Consider the following 23,487-nt stretch of genomic DNA (forward strand, 5'->3'; position numbering starts at 1 on the left):
TTCTGGAATTTTCCTCAACAAAAAATAAAGCAGAAGCCTCACAGAAAGAGGCAAGGACAAAAGAGTACTTTTTTGTTAAAGTCTTTGCATAATCATAAACTTAATTACCCAACATTTTGTTCATTAAAGCAGCAACTGATGGGGAACCTTTAGGAGTTTTTGTTGAGGTGGAGCTCCAACATCTAGAATATTTAGTATCTATTTTTTTGTTCACTCATCGACTGTTAAAGTGGAAAAAAATGTTAGTTTTATAGTTGCAATAACTCTAAAGGTTCACCTCAAAACTCTTTTGCTCTCCAATAAAAATCTCCCATTATTCCTGTTAGCCATCTGGCTGAGGTATGTCACCTTTCTGACTTCTGAAATAATTTAATATGCACAGTGATAGAATTGAAAGGATTGGGCAAAAGTTACACAGTGGAAGCATTTAGGCACATACATTACTGGTTTTTGTCTCTTAAAGAATTTGTTTAAATCATGAAGCCCCAAATTTGACAAATTTATTTCAAATACTTCTCCTGGTCCAGAATTTTAGATTTGTACTAATGATTTCTGTTTATGTTAGTTTGTATTTGTTTTGTGGTGTCAACACATTTAAGAAATACTCAATTTTGGATGAGTCCAAGTTGGTTCCAATCCACTTGGAAAATATAGGGGTGACAGTTTTGGAAGACATTAGGGGGGACGTGCTAATAGGCTGATTGCTTTCCCCCCCCCTCAAAAATAAATGCAATGTATTAAAGATCAATGCCTATAATCAGCAGTAAAGGCTGATAGGGCCCTGCATTCAGATATATTTACCCTGGAATCGATGACTAGAAAAAGGAGACAAGGCAAACGCAATCAGCTTCCATTCACCAAAGCCAATACTCCTGCAGGGAAACTGTCTTCAGCTAGAATTTCATCTGTTGTCTGCTCTGCAGGCAGAGTGTACATGCATTCTCTTTTTTTCTGTACGTGTGTGTGTGGAGGTGTGCGTGTCCGTGTGTGTGTTCACACAGCACCCCTAGCTGCTGTCAGCTCTGTGCCGCATGCAGCTCGTTTCATGTGCCTGCCGTCGGCTAAAACAAAGCATTAACATTGGCCTGCAGTTGCCTCAATTCATTTCCAAAGAACAATGACAGAGGAGGAACGGCCCCTACTCAATGTTTATTTCATGATGCACAGTGTGGGCGTTCAGAAGTGGGAAGCGCTTTGGCTTGGTTGAGAGATCGCCTTGTGTTTGCGGACAAGTGTACAAGGGTAAGTGCATGTCTGAGCGCTTTAGCGTGCAAGTATATGTCTTGGCATGACAACAGATAGCTTTAGGAGAATGGGCTATCAGCAGAACCTTCAGCTTGTTAGTCCAAACTGGAGGTGAAGTGGATGTAGAAGGAGGAGAAAACCTTTTTTCTAATGGTCCACTGGCTTCAACTTGTCCAAATCAGAATAACAAAGCTGTGCTTTAGCCATGATTAACAACAACATGGTTTATTTAACTATGCTTATTTGGGGGTTTTTTTCAAGAAAGCATAAAGTGAAGGAAGAATAAATTAAAAGGATTCTTGTGTACTAGATACATAGAAATTGTTTGTTTTAAAATTTGGGCTTGAGGGGGGAAAGGAAATATTCTTATATAACAGACTTGTGGCTTAAGAACTTTACATATGATTATATTTTTGTATTCCGGTTGTTCTGATAACTGTTTATTTATCCATTGCTTGAACTGTTTTTCATTTAATTATAACAGTTTACTGTTTGACACTCTTTTTCAGTTCAAGTTCATCACAAGAGAAAACTAAAGTTTTCTCTTTGTGCTCTGCAGAAATAGGACAAACCAGCAGAGTGATTATGAAAGATGGTGAAGAGCTGGATCTCAGTTAAAGGGCCAGCTCATAAAATAAGACTGGGATTTATGCAAAAAAATTGCTAAAGTTGGAGTTGCCCTTTTTTTGGAAGCAGCTATAGAACAGACTTATAATATACCTATAAATAAATACCCCAAATGTACCTATAAACAAATAAAGAGACGCAGGGATGGATGGAAACTAAAGATTGTAGATATGATATGGTTTAGACCTAAAGTTGATTAATGTTCATATAAAGCAATAGCTTAATGATATTTTCCTATTTAAGGTTTGAAGATTTGAGTTATCAAGTATATTTCAATGAAGTACAATTATAAAATATTTCCAAATATGGCAAGATTCTTAAGTCTGTTATAAGTTTTTTTTATGCATCTCAACTACTTCACACTTAATTCTTTTCGAGTTCTTTCATCAAAGCAAATCTTCTACTTGATTAATACAAAAAGAAGCAATTGGTGTATTAAAATATAAATCCTAAGAATAAATTCTGTAACACTTTGTATCGTAGATTAGAGAGAAAGAAGCATTGCAGTTGTCACACTCTTTCTGCTGGGAAACAACCAATTGGGCAGACTGTCATAGTAATAATAGCACAGCTTTCCATCAGCATGTAAAAATGCTATAGTAACACATCCAAATTCTACTCTAGGAAATCAAAAAAGATGCCTGTTTGTTTGTCTATATGTTGCCAGATTGAGTGCAAGTGTGCCAGGTGCATCTTTCTGTACCTGCTTGTGCGCATGGTCGTAGGAGTTGATGTGGTTGTCAAACTCCTGATGTCTCAGGTACTGCTTGTCACACAGTTCGCAGTAGAAAAGCGATTTCAGATCCTCGACCGAGCAACCCAAAGCCCTCTCTGTGCACTCCTGGAGGGAGAAAGATAGAAACATTCAAAATGAGAGCATAAGGGGTTAGAGGGGCATAGAGAGTGAGAAGTGGAGCGAATGGCAGACTGTTATCCATTTACAGCGAATCTGCATCCCAGAGACATCAGCAGTAATAGCCTCTACATGAGCTCTGCATAAAACTGTTAAACGACATCCTATTAAAGAGAGTTGCCTTTACTGGCACCGCTGGAGGCTGAACAAAGACGCTGAATCCCCATGCTTATGGCAGCTTGAGCCTGGGGGTAGACATTTAACACAGCCACAATAATATTAAACATCCGTATGTACCGTGATGAGAAACACGGAGAATCCGACTGTGGAGGAAATAACATTGGATAGACAGGAAGCATAGCCATCTGAACTGTACAATTTAGACTTCAGTACAGTGGAAAAATCTGGGATATGTAGAAAAAAAGTTTAAATGCACACAAATGGGTAGGCAGAATAGCACAAGGACAGAGACATACACACAGTCACACATGTGCTGTGTAAATGGCATATGGACCCGAGGGGATAAATTGCCTGTCTGCATGCTCGCATCAGCCAGCAGGCCTTCTTGGACCCAGAACCTTGCACAGTGCTGTCTGTGTACAATAGGTGTGTGCAGTTGTTTGTGTACTGCTCTGTCTGAGTGTATATGCATGTGTTGAGGTGTGTGTGCATTCCTGCCATGCTCTGCTTCAGAATGTAATTTCCCTGAGGCTGGGGCTGCCAATAAACACTATTGAATTCTGTTCTACACTGACATGATGGGAATTTAATTTGAGGTTGTCACTTCTTTCTCTCATTCTGCCCTTTTTCCTTCCCTCTGTCCATTCTCTTCCTCCTCACATTCCACAAATTTTTTTTTACGCTCCTCCTTTCAGTCAATTAATTTTTTTCTTTACTTCTCCTCTCCCTTTTATTTGCTCTATTTCCATGTTTCCTACTTCCTGGCGCTCTTCTTTTCTGTTTGTGAAGTCTTGGGTCATTCAGTGAGAGATTCTTTTGGCACCAATTGACTTCAGTAAACACCAGTTCAGACTCCAGAAATTGGGCGGTTATGTACCAAAAATATTTTGTACATGTGAAGCAAACCTTGTTACCTTGTAGAATAAAATGTCTGAGAAAGATGGGTTTGTGTATTTGTAAAGAAGCATGTATGAGTGTTCAAACAACTTGTGTTTAAGATATAATCCTGAGTAGTCTGTGAATCGCTTTCTTGACATGATTAGATGCCTGAAGGGGATGAATCAAAACAGCTTATGTTGCATTTACAGATGGGGATGATCCAATTGGACATCAGTCTTAGAATCAATACTGAGGTCATTTTTGGATTGGCTATTGGACTGAGGCCACCGATCTGCCTGCAAATCCAGACTCCATTGTTTTATGTGACTGTTGAGGTTTCGACTAATAATACTCTGGAAGTGTAAGCCATTAGTTAAAACAGTTTAACTTAAAATGCATCTAATCAGACGTTTCAAAGACATAAATGGAAATATATATTTTTAAATTCGACCAGTTACTGAAGTTTCAAACTAAGGCATAGTCAGTTATGGCAGCCTGCAGTGAGTTCACAATTTGTAGATGCAGAATGAAAAATATGCAAGCATCAATTTCTAGAAAAACTTGAGATATTTTTGTCTTGCGGACAAAACACAGAACAGATGTTCGCTATGTATTGTGTGCAAATAGAGCAGAAAAAGTTCTCTGAACTTGCTAAAAGACAGACAGTGGCTTTATTTAATGTTTTTTTTTTATTTATTTTACTTTCATTTGTTATAAATAATAACAGATATGGAAATATCAATACTACAGAAAACCTTTACCTTCAGTGGGATCTTTAACATTTTGAAATTACATGGCGATTGCAGCAAGACTTAGCGACCTTAATGGTTCTATCTAATCAATCTGGCTGGGAAGTGGATGCTGTCCACAAAGACGGTGCTCTGTGTGGCTCACAGCTTGTTCTATGGGGTTAAATTATCCTGAGCTATCTTTGTAGCTGTGCTGCTATAATAGTAGACTGCTGGCAGACCAAATTATCACTTTTCTTCAATCTGCTACTTCCTTATTCTTCTACTCTTCAGTTTGTATTATTTGCTGTTCATTCATGTGTTAAACTTTATTTTTTCTCTTGGTTTTTTCTCTCTATATGTAAGCTACACTGGTTTGGCATTCTGTTTTGGCTGAGGTTCTTTCCTGTTGGAGTATAACGACTGAAATAATCCTGCCAGCAACTAAATATCCTCTCCCTCTCTATGAACATTTTACCTTTCATGAACATAGAACTAACTACTAAATCTGTTGATTTTTTGAGTATTCTGCTTTGTCTTCTTAAACCTTCAGTCAATCATGGCAGATGGCTGCTTGTTGTCTTTATGGAGGTTTCTTGCTTTTAACAGGGAGGTTTTTCTCTCCATTGTCGGCACATACATTCATGGTGGGAGGAATTGCTACACCGTTAATGGTATAATTTGCTACTGTCCACTGCCGGGTTTCCTTAGACAGAAAACGTTTTAAGCTAATTTGAATAATGAACTGAACTTAAACACTGTTTGATAAGTAGGGTTAATATATATACGATTGAGCGGAATTACTTTTTTAATAAAGTGCCTTGAGATGATGTGTTATGAATTGGTGCTGTATAAAACTGAATTAAATTGAACAGAATACATTAAATCTGTTCAATATACTCTAACATCTTAAATTCTCAGGTATCACATTCCATAAAGCTACAAAGCTTAAGTACAAAATCCTTTTTTGCCACAAACAAGAACGCCTTTTTAACCGAATACGCACACATCATGGGAAAGACAGATTGATCCTTGGTAGGATCAAGCTGTCGGTCAGTTTCTTATACACATAATGGGTGAAAAGAAGGGGTGGACTGACAGGACTCTTTCAGAGTGAAATCAACCCTGGTGGAACTGACATATATCGATCCTTTTGTCTCTTGAAGTGTGTATGTGTGTGCCATAATATTGATCTGACCTGCAAGCTTAAGTCACTTCCAGGAAATGATCCAATCACCGAGAGCAGCCTTCACAGGAGACAGAGCGCAGTGATGAGGTAGAAATAATGCATGTATTGGTGTAAACGCACATGGTTCCATGTGTACTTCCTAGAAGCATGTGAGTATGATGTATTTTTGGTCTGGCCTTTCCTCAGGATATACTTTAACACCGTCCTCTCACTTCCCTGCATTCTGTCAGGATAATTACTTTTAACAATGAAATATAGAGAGGAGTGTACACACGTGAAAAAAAAAAGAGTAAAGGTGCGAAGGCATCAAAACAGAAATGTGTGTATATGTGTGTGTGTGCACTCAAGAGTAATTTGTTTGTGTCAGAGGCACCAAGGAAAACCATTTTTCTGGTGTATACTGGAATCAAACACGAGAACTTTAATTGGCTCTGAAGACGCAAACGTCTTGTGATTTGTAACCCTTACCCCGCACGCTGATGCGCTTAAACCCATTTATAGAACTACATCAGCAGTAGGAGCATCCTAACGCACACTGAAGCTTGTCCAATAATACACAGTCTGTCAACCTGAAATGCCAGAGCCAAATTAATCTTGACCTCAATTTTCCTCACTAGTGTGAATCTATACTCATCTAAGCTACATTGATATATTTGCAAGCTTGAATGGAAATCGAATGTGTCATGTTTTCTGATTATTTTTGCAGGCTTCTGAATGTTAATCTGCTTCAATGCTACTTTTTTTTTTCTTGTCAGGAGTCTGTCGAGGAAATGACACTTTAATTTCTGAAACCGACATGAATAAGAGTCATCACTGACCCTTTCCAAAGTATCTGAAAAGATGCGTGTCATTTTATATTTTCAGGTGATGTGTGAAAGAATGGCTCCTGCTTGTTTTACTGAGATAATCAGTCAGTCATCTGAAGTGTTGGCAGGAAACTGACACACAGAGACAAAAATACACTGATGTATTTCTGTGAATTTTCATAACTACAACTAATTTAGCACCATCTAATTTAATTTAATTTAATTTAATTTAATTTAAACTTAATTAAGCACAATTTTATTTTTCACCATTAGTAATCTTTCAACAGCATAGAAACTAACTAAAAGATTTTTAGTAAAAATGAGATGTTAATTGTGCTGCCAGAGAGGTTATGAAGATAACCCAGCAGCAGTGAAAAGTACAAAAACATTATAGTTGGTCATCAGCTAAGGTTTTGACAGTATTTAAAACATTCTAAGGACACATTTTCACTTATTGTGCCTGATTTTGTTCAACTTAGTATCAGCACCTCAGTACAGTTGCTTATTTGATGCCGATGTTGCCAGGGGGATGTTCCTTTAATATTTGTGATTATTATCTACGATAATTATAAGTTGCATCATCAACTGTGTGTAAGGTGACATACAGAGAAGGTAATTCAGCCCTTAACTCAGGCTGGAGATTAACTCCCCGACTTCAGTGTTTGTATGCATTGATAAATGTTTAGATTCTTTTATAAGTGACATTACAGAGATCATGTATTACAAAAACCATTGGGTCACTGGCCTTTCCGAATACATGAACTTTATTTGAACTTCCATTTTTATTACAAAGGCTTTAATATGATGTCGGCCCAGAGACACATCTATTGGATTCCCAGATAGATTGCTGCTCTAGAGGCCAGTGGCAGTGTGCTTTACACCTCTGTCTGTCACTTTGCATTGCACTTGGAGATGTATGGCTTGGATGCAGTTGCTCAGCAATAGTAACACACTCCATCAAGCTCTCTACACACTGTTCCTGAGATAATTTCTTTCCTGAGATACTGTAATTTCAAGGCCACGTGAAGTTGCTCCCACTTTGTTATAATACCACGGTGGGATATTTACTTGCAATGAAACTTTATGACTGGAAATATTTTAAAAGTGGGATCCTATCATGCTGGAATTCATTGACCCCCCTCACAGCGCAAGCCATTCGTTTCCAAATATTTGTAGAAGCAGTCTGGATGTGTAGATGGTGCGTGTTATGTGTCTGTGGCCATGGGAGGTGTAGGAACATGTTAATAAAATGATTTGGAAGGATGACCTTTGGCAATGTTTGTCTCACAAGAGATACTGGACTAAACTAGTGTGTCTGCAATTTCTGTTTGAGTCTTTTAAATTTGATCAAATTAGCTGAAGCTGGGAGCTCATACCTTCTACCATTCTGAGTATTAATTTACGTTTTCCACAAATTAACTGTAATGAGACTCTTCTGCCTGAGGTTAGGGAACATTTGCAGGTTATAACTTTATAGCTTGATTTCAACATAACCTAAAATGTCATATTAAGCGGTGGCAGAAGCAGTCAATAATCAAATAAAAAAAATAATACAATATAAAAGTAACATTAAAAATAAAGTGAATTGCATTTTTGTCCTTTGGGAGTTTGTTTTCTGCTTTTGGGTGTTTTAAAAACTGGTGATATTTTAGGTCAAACATATACCTGTAAATCCTTAAAGGTTTGCAAACTGTGAAGCACCACTGTACGCTAAGCCCTTACAAGTAAAGATGAGGTGTAATCCCATCCCTTTCCACCCCATGGACTTAAAAAAAGAGGTTTGTGATAAGGATGCACAGTATTATGTGTTCTGCCTATCAAAGAAGTCCTTGGGGAAGCCTCAAGGCAAAACTGAAGTCATTCATCTCATGAAGTACCATCTTCTTTTATCTCAAAGCCCCAGCTCATATCAGAACCAGAAACCTTTGGTTCATTTGGGAGATAAATGCGCCTCCTTATCTCAGTAGGTTCATCTGTACCAGAGGCATCTTGAACATGGCTCTTTCACCATGTTAACACAAATGTGCTGATAATCAACATTTAGAGAGGATATGTGCTAAATGCCTGCAACATATCAGTTTGAACTCTAAAGGGCAGGTTTTCATTTCCACAAATGTCTCCTGAAGTGTCCAGGAAGCTTGTCTTAGCATCAATCCAAAAGTTGACTAAATATATCTCTAGTTTCTGTATGAGTATGTTTTTTGTCAGATGCAGTTGTATTGCATGCTACATAAAAAAGATTTAAAAGGTTGCTAAGAAAAATAAATACTTGAGAGTTGTCATATCCATCATCCTTCCTATAAATTTGATATAAAACTGATATAAAATTGCCTTAATAATAGGGAAACTTCCAGACTCAGAATCACACGTCAATGCTTTGCAACAATCAATGTTTCAGAGAATTGTTTAGAAAAATAGTTTAAATGTTGCCAGGCTGAAGTTTTGTATCATCAATGAAACAATCCTGATTATCTGAAAATAGACAGTCTCTGTACTCTGAGTACACAGAGTGATGATATGACCAAATCCATCAAAGTATTTGATGGAAATTTATTGCAGCTGTTTGTAGATTCCCTCTCGGGTTCTGAATTTGGCATCTTTGTTCTTGCACTGCTCAGATCCCCATTGAGAGGGATCCTGTTTGGGCCCCACTGAGCAAAACCATGCTGTGGCAATCATCTGTTCTCTTGATACTAATGTCTTATCCTTCAGCATTGTTAGGACTTTCTGTTGGTTTGGCTTAGGCTGCATCCTATCCCTCAGTATTTCTTGCACTGTGTGAAAAAAATATAATATATTTCCTTCTTTTCTCTCTTTTATTACAGTTTTCTGATGGTTGGTCCGTTTACTTTTAACCAATTGGATTTTAAAATCTAATTATGACATTTAATCTTAGCTACACTTTTAAATAGCATTTTGTCCTTTTAAGATTTTATTTCAGGATATGAATATTTACAATTTAACAATATGAAGAGTCTACAGATTTATCTAACTACTGTATTTTATCCTTGTGGTGAAACTCATCTTACCGTTCTTTCAAAAAGTAGATATCTTACATCAGTGCTAACAGCAGACACTCAGTTTTGTTGATGAAATTGTTCAATGAAATCCTAAAAAGAACTCAAAAACAAGATTGAAAATGGAAAAATCAACAACTCAGAATAGAAAAACACATGGTTTAGAAGGTTGGCTGAATCTCAATGATTAATTCACTGGTTCCAAAAGTCAGGACCAGAATTGGAACAAAAGTGAGTTTTGAGATCTCCCTCAGAAATCAATCAATAAAATAGAAAGGCATGTTTATTTGATTCTCAACACAATAAAGAAGAAAAAACCAGCACAGTAATGCTGTTTGTGCTATCATGACATCTTTACTCAACTTTTATTTCTAAAATCGCTTATTGAACAGAAAGCAAAGGTCACAACTTTTGATATGCTGTTATTTTGTGGGTCGAGTTTGAAAATCACTGCAATTTATAACAAATAAACTGTTTTTTGAACTGTTATGTCAACCATTTCTCTTATTGACACACACGACTGTACATCACTGACTCCACCAATTTCCAAGTAACATTTGAACATTTTACAGGAATATGATAACAATAATACAGGTTTAACTAAATGTAGCTTTTGGAAACTCAGTTAACAATTTTGTTCACTGGAGAAAGTTCTGGAAAACATTGCACACAGCTGAATAAGTGGTACACCCTGAATATATAATATTTTATACACATGTTCTGTCATGGTTGTTTTTTTTTTTTTTTAAAGAAGGAACCTGGTGAATGAATGTTTTAATAAACAAACCTCAGGAGAGAACAGGAATAGATTGACATAAAGTATCTGATACTGACTGACAAAACTGACACAATTTAGATTGTAACCTTTGTTTTTATTTAGGAATCTAAACCTTACTTCCTGTCTTTTCTGAAAATGTTGATAATCTCTGTTAATTTAATTTTTGCTTTGACCCCTAAATAGCATAACATTCCAATGGATCTGATTTAAAAAAAATATTTCTAAAAGAATATAAAATATAAAGGAGATGTTAGAGAACAATCCCAGTCAAGCTCAAAAAACACAATGACTGGAAAGCTAAATATAGCTTTATAAAATGCTAGAAGCATTAAAACACCTTATTAAAACACCTTGCTATGCGATGCTAGTTTTTAAGGTAGATGAAGATATGTGAAGATTTTGAAGCAAAGAAAGTATAAGCGTCGCCAATTTTTGCGCTTTCATTTCTTTTTTTGTGTGTAATAACGTTTATATTCTGGCTTTTTATCAACATTCATCCTTTGAGTCAATATCAGTGAGGAAAAAAAAGGGTTGAGTTTCCTTTTCCTTTCCAGTCTACATGACTGAGTGAATAAATTGTTATGATTTAATCAATTATGCCTAAATAAACAATTAACATGGCTCTCACCAGCCAACTACTCTTGAGTTAAATTGCTTCTCTCATCTCACTGGACACTCTCTTGTTGGCTGTAATTAAATATTGAACAGTATTTTCATGGATTGCTGGACCGACCTTAGAAAAACTGTGAGGATTTGCTCTGGGGTCTGACATGACAGTTAGTTACTGCAGCACTGTATTTTGAGAGCATTTTGCCTCCTTAATTTGATGATGTTTGGATGATACACAGAATGGGGAAAGATCATTAAAACCGCTCCCTAACGCAAATTAGATGTGACTTGAGAAGAGTGAAGCAGTTTTATTTGATGAAGGGAGCAGGGAGGACAAATAGAAAACAACATTTACACCAATTACATGATGAGACATTTCTAGATAAACACAGAATCTCATTAGAGTGTCATTACAAGTAAAAAGATATGCAGAGAGAAGTGGTGAGAACAACTACTTTTTAGAAGGATGTGAATTTGCACCTCTCCAGGCTTATTAAATATACTGGCTTAGACATTCAGGGATGTTACTGATCACATGGAATAATTGTTAACAGCACCCAAACATGGGTTTTAATTGCATTCTTGATTCAGTGTTAAATTCAAAACAGAGCAGAACTAGCAAAAATAGGACAGAACAACACTCATGCATGCATAATAAATGCAGACCGAGAGTTTGAAAGAGCACAGCCAATGGTTACAAATTCTCTCTGCTCAAATATAGAAACTTCCACTGAATCAAACTTCTAAAACAGGGAGTAGAAAAGAAAACAGTAAGATCTTTATGAACATTGCCACTTTTGAAGAAACTATTCTTAGAATAAACTGCAGTTGCAACGTTTCTTTGTAGACTCTGAAGTGGATTTGGTATCAGTCTAAGAGTTAAAGATGTAATTTAAGTATACTTTATTTAGATTTTTTTTTTTTTTTTTTGTAAAAGCTTGTCGCCAATGTCCTCAATAGTGCTCATTAACCCGGAAAGTGAGAAACACCTAGGAGGGCCCTGGAGTTTGTTAACCACACTGTTGTTCCAGAGAACAGGAATAAAACACCGCTTGTTGTTCCACATGCCAGCATCATTACTGGAGCACAGCAGGAGGGGCAGGAAGTTAGAAAAGTAGAAGTTTGAAACTCTCATTAATGATTGGTTCAAAGATTTTTTTAAATGAATATTCATCATTCTTTTTATGTCATGTGGCAAGAATTGTAATGTAAAATTACTGTTGTAAATATAAGAAGAGCCAGATAAAATGTCCACTTACACATTGGGTTGGACCTCGAAGTGTTTCAGTCAACTTCAGCTTCAAGCTTTATCCCTGTCTTTTCCTAAAACGCTGCCTTCTCCTTTCTCCAGCTGATTAACGATAACAGGCTTCCCTTAGATACAAATGTTTCCTTTCTATTAATCAAACATTCCTGTTGCTTGTTTTTAAAAGCTAGTTAGGTGTTGTATGGTGTCAAATTACAAGAACACGTTACATCAAATTCACAATCTTCTTGTACAATGTCAGATTTAAAATATAATTCTGTCTGCCCATTTTTATTGCCTATCCAAGTGCTGCAGAAAAGTGTTGCACAGATGTATCTGTTCACGTTGACGTACTTTAGTGGTGCACAATTAACTGCCACTTGTTCATAATTCAAGAACATAAGTCCTGAATGGTGTGAATGTGTTCTATGACAACATCTATGAGTGTTGACATAGATGTAGAAGAAGAGAATATGTGTAAACATACTTTAATGCACTCATTTAAATATCAATTCACCAAGAATGTCTAACCAAAAGCAGTCATGAAAAGCTTGCTCCTCCCAAACCTTCTATTTTCGTAGTATTAATGCTTTCATTGTTAATGTCTCTTTCGACACATTAACTATAATCTATTGGTGGGATGTTAGACTCGTTAGTTTCCAAATGGTGAGGATGCGGTGACACCTACCAGCTTTTTATTCAAATGCCTGCCGGAATACAAGCTATTTACAGGGAGCTGTTGTAATAATTGGCTGTTAAATAAATGGATTATACTGAACCCATTTATTTGATGCATCGGCACTGGTTGAATACCTGTTCATGTAACATCACTGTTAAAAAAAATTCAGTCCCAGAACCAGGCACTTTAACAGGTGACGTTTTGACTAACAGCGCAACGTCACATCGCTTTGGGTAGAAAAATCTGTCGTGAGCTGAAAGGAATGAGGAAAAAAAACATGAGAAGAGTCTGACAAACAAGAGACATTTGTCAATTCACAGAACTTCTAATTACCACTACGCCTTCTGAGAACAATTCATTAAACTATTCAGAAATGTTTATCAAGCCCAATTAAGTCTTTCATTATCTCCACCTTCAGCACTGTAACGAATAAAAACAACTCCATCTGAAGCGACAACAAAACCGTCTCCAAGCACATTTCCTGTTTCACCCCCACCTGCCTCTAAAGCGTTCCTCTGATACTTTCTGTCAGACACATTTATTCACGTAAGTGGAGAGGCTGTGACAGCACAAGAGTCTGACAGAGCAGCAAGGTTTCATGCTACTCTTTTGAAGCTAGTGACAGTTGACCCACAGGCCAAATTGCTCATTACTGTAATAACCTGAAGATGTCTGTGGCAGGCATACTCATGCATGCACTCAGACACAGAGTGCCAAGCAGGATAGCAGAGTGTTAATGAGCTGATATTTGCAGCCCTAATGCATCTCCCTTGGCTGCCTGTAATACGCCTCTGCGGTCTGCCCAACCCTTTCTTCATCTGATGAATCTGTATCCGTTGTCATGCATCAGTGTTCTCGTCTATTTACAACTGTCTAGTCGGGTTTGTGTGTCTGTGTGGGTGTGATTATTTATTCGGTCAATTAGGAATTTGGTCAAAGCAAGTGCATTCAATGACCATAACCAGAAGTTTGGTGAACATACTTCTGGAAAAAAAACATGGAGACATGGAACATGCAGCATAATGTTGCTTTTAATGGCTAAGGTAAAAATACAATGCTACAATCTTTAAAAAAAAAGATTCCAGCATCCAGCAGTCAAAAAGCCTTCTTACTTCTAGTATCTTCAGCCTTATCTGTTGAACCATATGATTTCAAATACTTTACTAATAATAGCACATAAAAAAATCGTTAAAATCACCAGCTAATTCAGGTTGCCACAAATTTTGTAGACATACCAGAATGTTTTTCCAGCATGAACAAGCCACGTCAGTGTTGTTAGTGCTAAATATGGCTTACAGAAAAGCTTCTGCTTCACAACAGACACATGCAATATATAACTGTTCCAGCAATAACCAAACAATAACATTGCTCTATCTCATACTATGCCATGCATGTGCTCTGTCTTCATTTCAAAAAGTTCAACTCACCTCCAGGTGATTTATGTTGGCTAACTAATTAATTTAGCTAATACTGATTTGAACACACGGGGACATGTGTATTCACAATCTAGAGTTTTTTAATTTAACTTTTATCTCCAGATTCGGAAATATGTATAAAACCTTTTAGACTAACACTAAAGCAAAGGCAACATACCATGTTCTAACATAAAACTATCAACTTTATCCCAATATATCTGCATCATACAAAATGGAGTCACATTAAGACACAAACATTAGTTTTGAAAAGATGCACCACAACATGCTCTTTCTTTTCTCACAGCATAAGATGGATTTTAGGCACTCCAGCATAAATACTACAGTGAGGATCAGTGTGACAGTAGCTTAAATAAAACCATTATCAAACATCCAAAGCAAAGCTAAAATCTTTGTGACAGGCTCCAAGCGTGCTGCATGTATGAACACAAGTTCCCAGGAATTCATTCTGGACATCTTGCAGTTAAATTGGATGGCACACTCCCAAGCGAGAAGTCTGGAATTTGAACAAGTAAGACTATGGGTGAATACAGCTGAAAATCCTCAGGAGGATTGAAGGAGTGAGTGTGCATGCTGATAGGAGTTGCTGCTTCACACTGTTTCCCCTGTTCTAATGTTGCCTTCCCCTAACCTACTGATATTGTAAATTTGTCCAGATTTATGTGATGTTGATGGAGGCATAAGACAAAAATCATTGGGGAGTCTCAGCTGCCATTCTCAACAAATAGTAAACAAAACGCAACAGCTTCTTGTGAACTTATCCCAGATGCCACTCAGAAGAATTGTGGGAATGCATATCCAGCAGAGAATCTCGTTTTATTGACTGCATATGGAACTACCTACTGCAGAGAAGACAGAAATTCTCTTTTTCTTCTGCATATACTCTGCAAGTCCCTGGTGAACATGCCTGAAAAGGGCTTGTGTGTGAGTGAGGAGAGATCCACAGATGGCGTAACCAAAACTGTCAAAATATTAAATTCTCTGTCCCATAGCATCATTCTTAAGTGACAAAAACAATGCGTACCAATGGAAATGTGCCATTTATATGTCATGCTACTTGATAGAAGACCACCATGCAATGTATGCCTGTGTTTCCTACGGAAGCTGCAGGTGTCCTCCTCTCTTTAGGGTGAAGAACTGGAGGATCATTCACAAAAGCAAAGAGAGAAACGTTTCCAGGTCAAATGAGTCGAAAAGTCACAAAGTTGGAAAGAGCACACAAAAAAAAACAAAAAAAAACAACTTTCCTTTGGCGTTTTTTTATATTGTCAACATATTTTCTTGCTCTTCTCATTTACATTTCTTTGTTGCATCTCCAAGCAAGGATGTGAGAGGCAGATGTATCTGTTTCTTCACTCTCCAGGGGCCTCCTCAATTTTCGTCTTCATGTCTTCTTAAGAAACTTTTAAGCATTTTTGAGGACAGACAGTGATGGCCGTATAAACAGATTTTAAGTCATTTGAGGAGGAGGGTACCTTCTCTGGCCAGCTAATGTGTTGCACAGAAACATCGGCAAAGTTGTTCATGGAAAATATTTTGGAAAGAAAAAAATACTTGATGATAACTCTTCCAGAGGACCCCGAAGCACTCAACAAACTGATATGAGTGAATGGATCAAGTACTAATGTAAACAAACTTTATTGAGATAGATTAATTAATATTTAATAGTTGATTTAGTTGATAAACCACAGCTTCACAAAACCCAACCTGAAGAATAGTAACACAGATTTTAAATATTTTACTTTTTGCCAGTATTTGTGCTTTTCATCTATGTTCTGCTGTACGCGCTTCTGTGGCAATATACTAATCAGGCTAGAAACTGTGATTATTTGCTATCAGTATGTTGATCCAGAAATAACCTGACCTATCAATGCATGGACCTCAGTAAATCCTTGGTCTTGTACTATATCTGGCACCAGGATACATACAAGTCCTGTTAGTTGTGAGGCACATCCCACAGATGCTCCATTAACAATGAGATCAAACTTGGCCGACCATCGTTCCTGTAAGCTCTTTAGACCTAGCTGTTAACCAATCATTGTCCCTCATTAGTTGTGCAAAACTGATTCCTCTTAGAAACAGAGTGACCTGGATATCGACACTAGCGTTTGTGTTTTCTGTGATTCATGATTATCTCTCATACAGGTTTCTGAAGTTCCACTGTCCTGCAACAATGGGATGCCTCCCTCCTCCAATAAACCTAAGTCAAGAGGCTAAAACTGCTTACTTGGCATATTATCAAATTTTACAAAGGCCTGGCCATGAACTATTAATTTGATTTAGGAGTGATGGAGAAGATATGCATCCAAACGTTGTAGCACAGTGGCACATAGGGACTGGAATCGCTGAACCCTGTCTTAAACAGTCATCATTGTTGGTTGTTTTTCAAAGTCAGAACATTCCTGCCATTGAGGACCATTAATCAAACAGCTGCCCAGTAAGCATGTTGTGATTGTGATTCTAGTGAGACTCCAGCTGCCTCCAAAGGAAAGCTGAATAAAATGTAAGTTTGGAAGATAAAAACCACTGTTTGTGTGTCTCAAGTGTTTTCCTGCTCCCTTTGTGTCTTTTTATTTCATTTGAATTGCTTTCTCTGCACTCCTCAGCTTCACCTGTGTCTCGTCAGCTGGCTGGGCCCTAAACGTGTAAATATAGACTAGTTGCTCCGCCTGCTCTTTGTCGGTTTCACTTCTTTATGTGGTCCTGGTTTCAGATTAAGCCTTGTTTTTTTTAACAACTGTACAGCAGTGCAGTTGACACTTTCCTGACTGGAGGCTACCTGGGAGAATATTCTGTGCAGTTTAAGCCATTGCTAATTTCGGAAATGAGCATGTTATTTAAACTGACTATGAACACAACAGAGACAATCAAAACTGTCAGATGACTGATCACCCTGCGATAATAACTTAGAAATAGTCCAAATTAGGATGCATTTTTATTTATTTTCTAACGGAACATTTCTGTTGATAACATAAGTTTTTGGTGCCTTTTCTATCCTAAAGGAAAAGATATAAAACTTCAGTTATTTCACAAAGAGGTATTACCATTCATGGAAAAACCTTGCATAACCTTATATTAAAGCAGAAAGTACGGCAGCCACTGTAAGAAGGGCTTACAGTATTCAATCATGTTGCATAACTGATCAGTACAGTATTGCAAGGTAACGCAAAAGAAAAAAAAAATTATCTATGTCCGTACAATATTGATAATCTCATGGTAAATAATTTACACTGTTGCTTTGAACCCGAATGTAATAAACAATAAGCTTGGTACTGAATGACATTTGGGACACCCTGATTAAAACAGTCTGGGCTGTGGTTAAAATGTGACATTGGCATCCTTCATCCCAGTACACATGCAGTATACAAAATTGTTGTGCAATATAATTGTAACATACTTAAAAAATATGACAGGACTGGATGGTTGACAAAATGATCCTTTTTCCTCCTTTTTAGATCCATGTATAAAGCATTTTTAGTTCCAACATAAATGACAAGAAACAGTGTGACAGCAGCCTTATACACTGCATGCTAAGTGTTGCATTTATTTTTAATTAACCAGAGTTTTGATTATAAATGAAATCTTAATGCATATAATACATTGCATAGCTTCAATTAAGAATAAAAAAGCAGCTCAGCCCTGTTTAATCTGCAGCATATTGCATTCAATATGCTGTGTCTCGACAAAAGCAAATGAGAATAATAACTACTGAATACTCATCAAAAATAATGAGACTGCTTTTGTTTGAAGGCGACAACAGAAAGCCAGGAGCATCGACAAACTGCACCGCTTTCTAGCCGAAGTCATAAATCTAGGATTTGTCGCAAGGCCTGACCAAACGATCACTCAGCAGGCAATCAAAATTTAATTCCCCGTCCATCACACTGCAAGGCCGTAGGAGCCACTGTGCCGATCTCACCACCCATCGCTGCCTTCATCCCCTCTCTCTTTCTCCTCTCAACTCAACAGGGCTAACTTGTTTTCTCGGAGTTAATCATGCACTGGACAACTGAACTACCCTGTGACACATTTAAAATATGCCCACCACTCGACATACATGCCCTGCTCTCTCCTGTTCCCATGTTCCTGGCGTACTGAACACAACTTGAGCTGACTGTTTGGCCTAAGTAAGTTAAGTTATTTTAATGGGAATAGCTTAAAGAAAAATAAAGATATTTGAAGACATCTTAATTTACTAGAAGAAATGTGCTAGACAGATTTATGAAAGAAAGAATGTGTTTGTGCAAATCCCATGGCAATTCTATTGTAACCTTGCTTTGGCTGCAGCCCCTGTTTTCTCTTTAAAGTTTAAGTTTATATCGCTTATTCACTGAAGTATGGTAGGACTAATGTAAGTTGGGTTGAACTTTATGCTTTTTACTGCATTTTCTGAAGCTTACAGCTAGGAGTCCACCTTTTGCCCTGACTTAACACAAATTCTCCAAAGGGCTGAATGTGTAAGAAGAATTTTCGATGAACAAATTAGTACTATTTGATCATCTATTATTTTTTTCACTTTTTGTCTTTTCCCATCACAAAATTTCCAATTCCCTCTGTTGTATTTTTTTCTACCACTTTTACCTTTTTTAATGTTGCGGATTCCTCCCATTTTCTGATTCATATCCACTTTTCTCTTTAGAGCTCTGAAAGTACTTGTCAGTTATGTGTCCTTCCATCTGAGTGCCTATCGTGCTGCTCTTCGTTCATGGTAAATGTCACCTCAAGTATTAAACGTTTTCTCTCCCAGCTGGCAGATAAAAAAAGAGGTATATCGAGCATTTACTCTTGACATTTAAATTACAGACACAATTGAAAACCCTGCGTACATACAGTAACAGGATTTACAGCACTGTTGAGTTACCTCATTCTCCTGTCTGTCCAGAAAAGCAGCTCAAAGACAGCTTCAAAAAGTGACCACATTGTAATCTGACAAATTGCATTGAAAAAGATTGCAGTACTAGTTTGCAAAGTTTTCAGAAACCTGTAAGCCCAGCAACTTTATGGAAATCAACCTGTAAACTTTCCTCATAAAAAAATCTGTATATTGGTGGACATGTAGACGTGCTGGTCACATGTATTTATGTTGCATAATTATGTAACAATTTAAAGACATGGAGCCATAAAATACACTGCCGTTTAGGATACAACACAATATCTAAAAAAGTTTATTGGGGCCTGCCTAGCAATGCATAAGGAGAGCAGTTACTGACTTGCAAAGCAAGTCAGTAACTGCCTCCATGCATTGCATGGCAGGCACCTATTAATCTACACCCAATAGAATGTCTCTTTATTATTGGGGCCTGCCCATAGCAATGCATAAGGAGAGCAGTGACTGACTTGCGAAGCAAGTCAGTCACTGCCTCCATGCATTGCATGGCAGGCACCTATTGTTCTTCACCTAATAGAACGCCTCTTTATTATTATTGGGGCCCTGCCCATAGCAATGCATAAGGAGAGCAGTTACTGACTTGCGAAGCAAGTCAGTAACTGCCTCCATGCATTGCATGGCAGGCACCTATTGTTCTTCACCTAATAGAATGCCTCTTTATTGGGGCCTGCCTAGCAATGCATAAGGAGAGCAGTGACTGACTTGCGAAGCAAGTCAGTCACTGCCTCCATGCATTGCATGGCAGGCACCTATTAATCTTCACCCAATAGAATGTCTCTTTATTATTATTATTGGGGCCCTGCCCATAGCAATGCATAAGGAGAGCAGTTACTGACTTGCGAAGCAAGTCAGTAACTGCCTCCATGCATTGCATGGCAGGCACCTATTGTTCTTCACCTAATAGAATGCCTCTTTATTCTTCTTTATTTTTCTTCCGTAGACCGGAATGCGGCTCGCACCGCTGCGAGCCCACCCACAAAAGTGGTATCAAAACATGCGGCTCGTTCCCGGCATTGGAGCTATTACTTTTATGGGGAATCGGCGTTATGACGGCGACGTAAAAAGCAAAAAACGAGCCAAATTTCCAACTGCCGAACCGAAAAGCTCAACTGCCAAAACCTAGAGTGTAACTGACGTTTCGTTAGAGTGTGGGAAGCAGTGCGATTCTGACCCCAAATAAATTTTGAAATCGCCGCCACACCCACAAATATCATGCTATCGGTATGAAACTCAGACATGACATTGATACGAATGTTTGCTCCGGTAAAATGTTTTAAAAATTTTTCTAGGGCTTACGGTTTTCTGTCAAGGTGCTTTAGAGCAAAATCAAGTTCCAGCCTAACTGACGCTCTCCACCATATATTTTCATAATTTTATGGAAAATGTCAGACCTCAGCACACACCATTTTTATATCATCGCTGTAATTACTATGAATGAGCTACAGATTTGATTTGCAGGACTATCGGAGACAAAAATAGCTCTCTCATATGCTTCAAACGGTTTTCCGATACGTATCACGGTTCCCGAACGGCAAGGAGTTGTTCGGAGCCTCTTTTTCCATTATAACTGAACTGGGTGTCTCACAAAGATAGAAATCTGTCTCTGCCTCACACACTGACTGTTGACCTATTTAGAACTACAATTCCTGAAGGTTAGAACTACAACATGGCGGAACACTCAGTGCCTACAAGAGGTCAGAGCTGATTGTCAGAACTACAACATGGCGGAACTGTCAGTTACTACTGAGGAGTAATCAGCTGGCCTTTAGAATTACATTGTGTTTGGGCTTTTTATAACTGATTTAAGCAACCATTGTTACTCACAGTATTTGTGTGTCAATTTTAAATTAAGCTGAATGAAAATTTCAAAATAAAAGCTGGAATATTTCCCTCAGGCCTGTCAGAAAAACTAACTGCTTCAAGCATTTACAATTAAGTCTCTCCTTGTGTGTCACACTGACATGAGAGTTGACCTTATCCTTAGAACTACATTGACTGCAGGTTTGGACTACAACATGGCAGAACACTCAGTGCCTACAGAAGAGGTCATAGGTGAATATAAAAACTACAACATGGTGGAACTGTCAGTTACTACTGAGGAGGACTGAGCTGCTCTTTAGAACTACAATGACTGCAGGTTAGAACTACAACATGGCGGAACACTCAGTGCCTACAAAAGAGGTCAGAGCTGATTGTCAGAACTACAACATGGCGGAACTGTCAGTTACTACTGAGGAGGAATGAGCTGGCCTTTAGAATTACATTGTGTTTGGGCTTTTTATAACTGATTTTAAGCAACCATTGTTACACAAAGTATTTGTGTGGAAATTTTAAATTAAGCTTAATGAAAATTTCAAAATAAAACCTTGAATATTTCTCTCAGGCCTGTCAGAAAAACTAACTTCTTCAAGCATTTATAATTAAGTCTCTACTTGTGTGTCACACTGACATGACAGTTGACCTCCTCTTTAGAACTACAATTCCTGAAGGTTAGGACTACAACATGGCAGAACACTCAGTGCCTACAGAAGAGGTCATAGGTGAATATAAAAACTACAACATGGTGGAACTGTCAGTTACTACTGAGGAGGACTGAGCTGCTCTTTTGAACTACAATTCCTGAAAGGTAGAACTACAACATGGCGGAACACTCAGTGCCTACAAAAGAGTCAGAGCTGATTGTCAGAACGACAACATGGCGGAACTGTCAGTTACTGCTGAGGAGGAATGAGCTGGCCTTAGAATTACATTGTGTTTGGACTTTTTATAACTGATTTCAAATGGTTGTGTAACAATCATTTGTTACACACAGGATTAGCGTGGTAATTTTAAATTAAGTTGAATTAAAATTTCAAAATAAAAGCCCTGACATACTTTTATATTAGGGAATTGCTCTCTTGGGGATTATGTGACTTTTTTTTAACAAAACCACTGTTACACTTTGGATTATTTTGGACAGTTAAAATGAATCTTACTGAAAATTTCAAAATAAAAGCCTTAAGATTCCTTTCTGGCTCATGCATATTTTAAGAAAAATGGCTGCCTCAAACTGATAGAATTATGTCTCCCCCTGTCTAACTCACAGCTGGCAAAGGATCCATTACCATGGCAACAGAACACAAAGGGGCCAGAAGATTAGGACTACAAAAACGCATCACTGTAGTTCTAACTATGGCAGAACTCAGAGAAAAAAGCTGGACTTTAGAACTGCTTGTGTTTTGGGCCTTTTATAACTATTTTTAACCAACCATTGTTACACATGGAATTAGTGTGGAAATTTTAAATTAACTTTAAAAAATTTCAAAATAAAAGCCTTGACAATTTTTACATTAAATAAGTGCTCTTTTGACCATTATATGTCTGATTTAACCAAATCACTGTTATACATGGGATTACATTGACCATTTAAAATGAAACATTCTGAACATTTCAAAATAAAAGCCTTAAGCTTCGGCCGCGGCTAATGCAGCGCCGCAGGCGCTGCAATGATATTAGCTTGCATTATCTTTTCCTCTCAAGTTAGGACACTGTCTTGCGCAGCAAGACAGTGCATTAGCATTAGCACAAACATTAGCATTTCTCTGTTTCCCACCAGTGCACTGCCGCAGGCAGTGCAATAAGATTATCCTGCATAATCTTTTCCACTCAGGTTAGGGCTCTGCCTTGCGCAGCAAGGCAGAGCATTAGCATTAGCCTTTTACCTTGCATGAGATATTACCTATTTCCCTTTCTTATTACCCATATTTAGTATACTGAATGCAGTAAGTCATGCTTGTGACTCTCCACATTGTATTTATGACCTTGCAGCTTTCTTTAGCATGGATGCTAATGTTTAGCATCAGAACGCTGGATCCAAATCGACGGGCACACTTTGGCAGGCCCGGTTAAATTTCTTCAGGAATTTTCTAGTTATAACTTATTCTTCCGTAGACCGGAATGCGGCTCGCACCGCTGCGAGCCCACCCACAAAAGTGGTATCAAAACGTGCGGCTCGTTCCCGGCATTGGAGCTATTACTTTTATGGGGAATCGGCGTTACGACGGCGACGTAAAAAGCGAAAACGAGCGAAATTTCCAACTGCCGAAACGCAGAGCATAACTGCCACCAACTGCCGCTCCGCTAGAGTGAAAAATGAAGTGGATTTCTGACCCCAAATAAATTTTGAAATCGCCGTCACGCCCACAAATATCGTGCTATCGGTCTCAAACGGTCATGACATAGATACGTATGTCTGCTCCGGTAAAATGTTTTCAAAATTTTTCTAGGGGTAACGGTTTACTGTCAAGGTGCTTTAGAGCAAAATCAAGTTCCAGCCTAACTGACGCTCTCC

At 37.9% G+C, this 23,487-nt stretch overlaps 1 protein-coding gene across 2 annotated transcripts in view; it reads right to left on the bottom strand.

Annotated features, from left to right (window-relative positions):
* The window catches only part of LOC129371542 (G patch domain-containing protein 8), an 81,702-nt gene that overhangs the window by 10,329 nt on the left and 47,886 nt on the right, over nt 1-23,487 (bottom strand). For both annotated transcript variants that reach the window (XM_055048165.1, XM_055048163.1), the window contains one exon: nt 2,576-2,713. In XM_055048165.1, coding sequence (XP_054904140.1) covers nt 2,576-2,713 — 138 coding nt within the window. The remainder of the gene's footprint in view (nt 1-2,575; nt 2,714-23,487) is intronic.

This window comes from Poeciliopsis prolifica, unplaced genomic scaffold, assembly GCF_027474105.1.
Source record: "Poeciliopsis prolifica strain line A6 unplaced genomic scaffold, Auburn_PproV2 SCAFFOLD026, whole genome shotgun sequence".
In the NCBI taxonomy this organism is placed as follows: Eukaryota; Metazoa; Chordata; class Actinopteri; order Cyprinodontiformes; family Poeciliidae; genus Poeciliopsis; species Poeciliopsis prolifica.